Source organism: Ceratina calcarata, unplaced genomic scaffold (genome assembly GCF_001652005.2).
Source record: "Ceratina calcarata isolate Rehan_Ccalc_2016 unplaced genomic scaffold, ASM165200v1 scaffold6625, whole genome shotgun sequence".
Lineage (NCBI taxonomy): Eukaryota > Metazoa > Arthropoda > Insecta > Hymenoptera > Apidae > Ceratina > Ceratina calcarata.
In genome coordinates this window covers 1-746 of record NW_017177880.1, presented here as the reverse complement: position 1 = coordinate 746, position 746 = coordinate 1, and the positions used below count along the sequence as shown (strand labels likewise).

The 746-nt window shown below is 38.9% G+C and overlaps 1 protein-coding gene across 1 annotated transcript; it reads left to right on the top strand.

Moving 5' to 3' along the window:
- Positions 1–6: 6 nt before the first annotated feature.
- Positions 7–737, top strand: LOC108630083 (exocyst complex component 2-like; the record flags this gene model as incomplete). The annotated part of the gene is made up of 2 exons (XM_018033146.1): positions 7–361; positions 437–737. Coding segments are annotated over exons 1-2 (410 nt in total), but the record flags the coding sequence as incomplete, so codon positions are not given.
- Between the last annotated feature and the right edge of the window lie 9 nt (positions 738–746).

Genomic DNA, 746 nt, shown 5'->3' with positions numbered 1-746 from the left:
AAACGTCGAAACGTCGAAACTTGTTTCTATCCCGTTATCGTTTTGACAGTACAAACCTATCCATTTTCTAAGTATTTAATGTGTAAACATTTTCGAAAGCATCTATAGATTTTAAAGATGATGATGTGTTCCTTGTTATGGGTTGAAAATAGAATCTCGTGCTTAAACGATTGATAAGGTTAAAATTATGCCTTGTCAATATTTATTTGTACGAATAATAGTAAAATTTTGTATTAAAATATAATCGAGAACATGGGCCCACCACCCGTGGTAACGGGTATTTCTCCTAAGGAAGGACCTCCAGGAACCCGCGTGATAGTTCGCGGTGAATTCCTGGGTAACAAGGCGCAAGATCTCACAGGTTAATTTCACTTGTCATGTCACTCCGAAGTATCTTAGTTTTTCATTGAAATTCGAAAATATTTCATTCATTCAGGTCTAACAATATGCGGATGTGATTGCCTTTTGTCGGCTGAGTGGAAGTCTTCAAATAAAATCATTGCTAGATCAGGGCCATGTAAAGGTCGCGGTGATATTATCGTAACTACTCGCAGTGGAGGACAAGGAACATCAACAGTACAATTTCGTGGATATCATGAAACTATTGGTCCCATGAAAGAATCTGCAGTATGGGTGGAAGAAGCACCTATACAGAGTTACGTATGGGGTAGAAGAACCCTTTCCCCAACAAATTACCAGCAGGAAGATCCTCTAGGATTAAGTGTGGAGGGCAATGAGTATGTTTC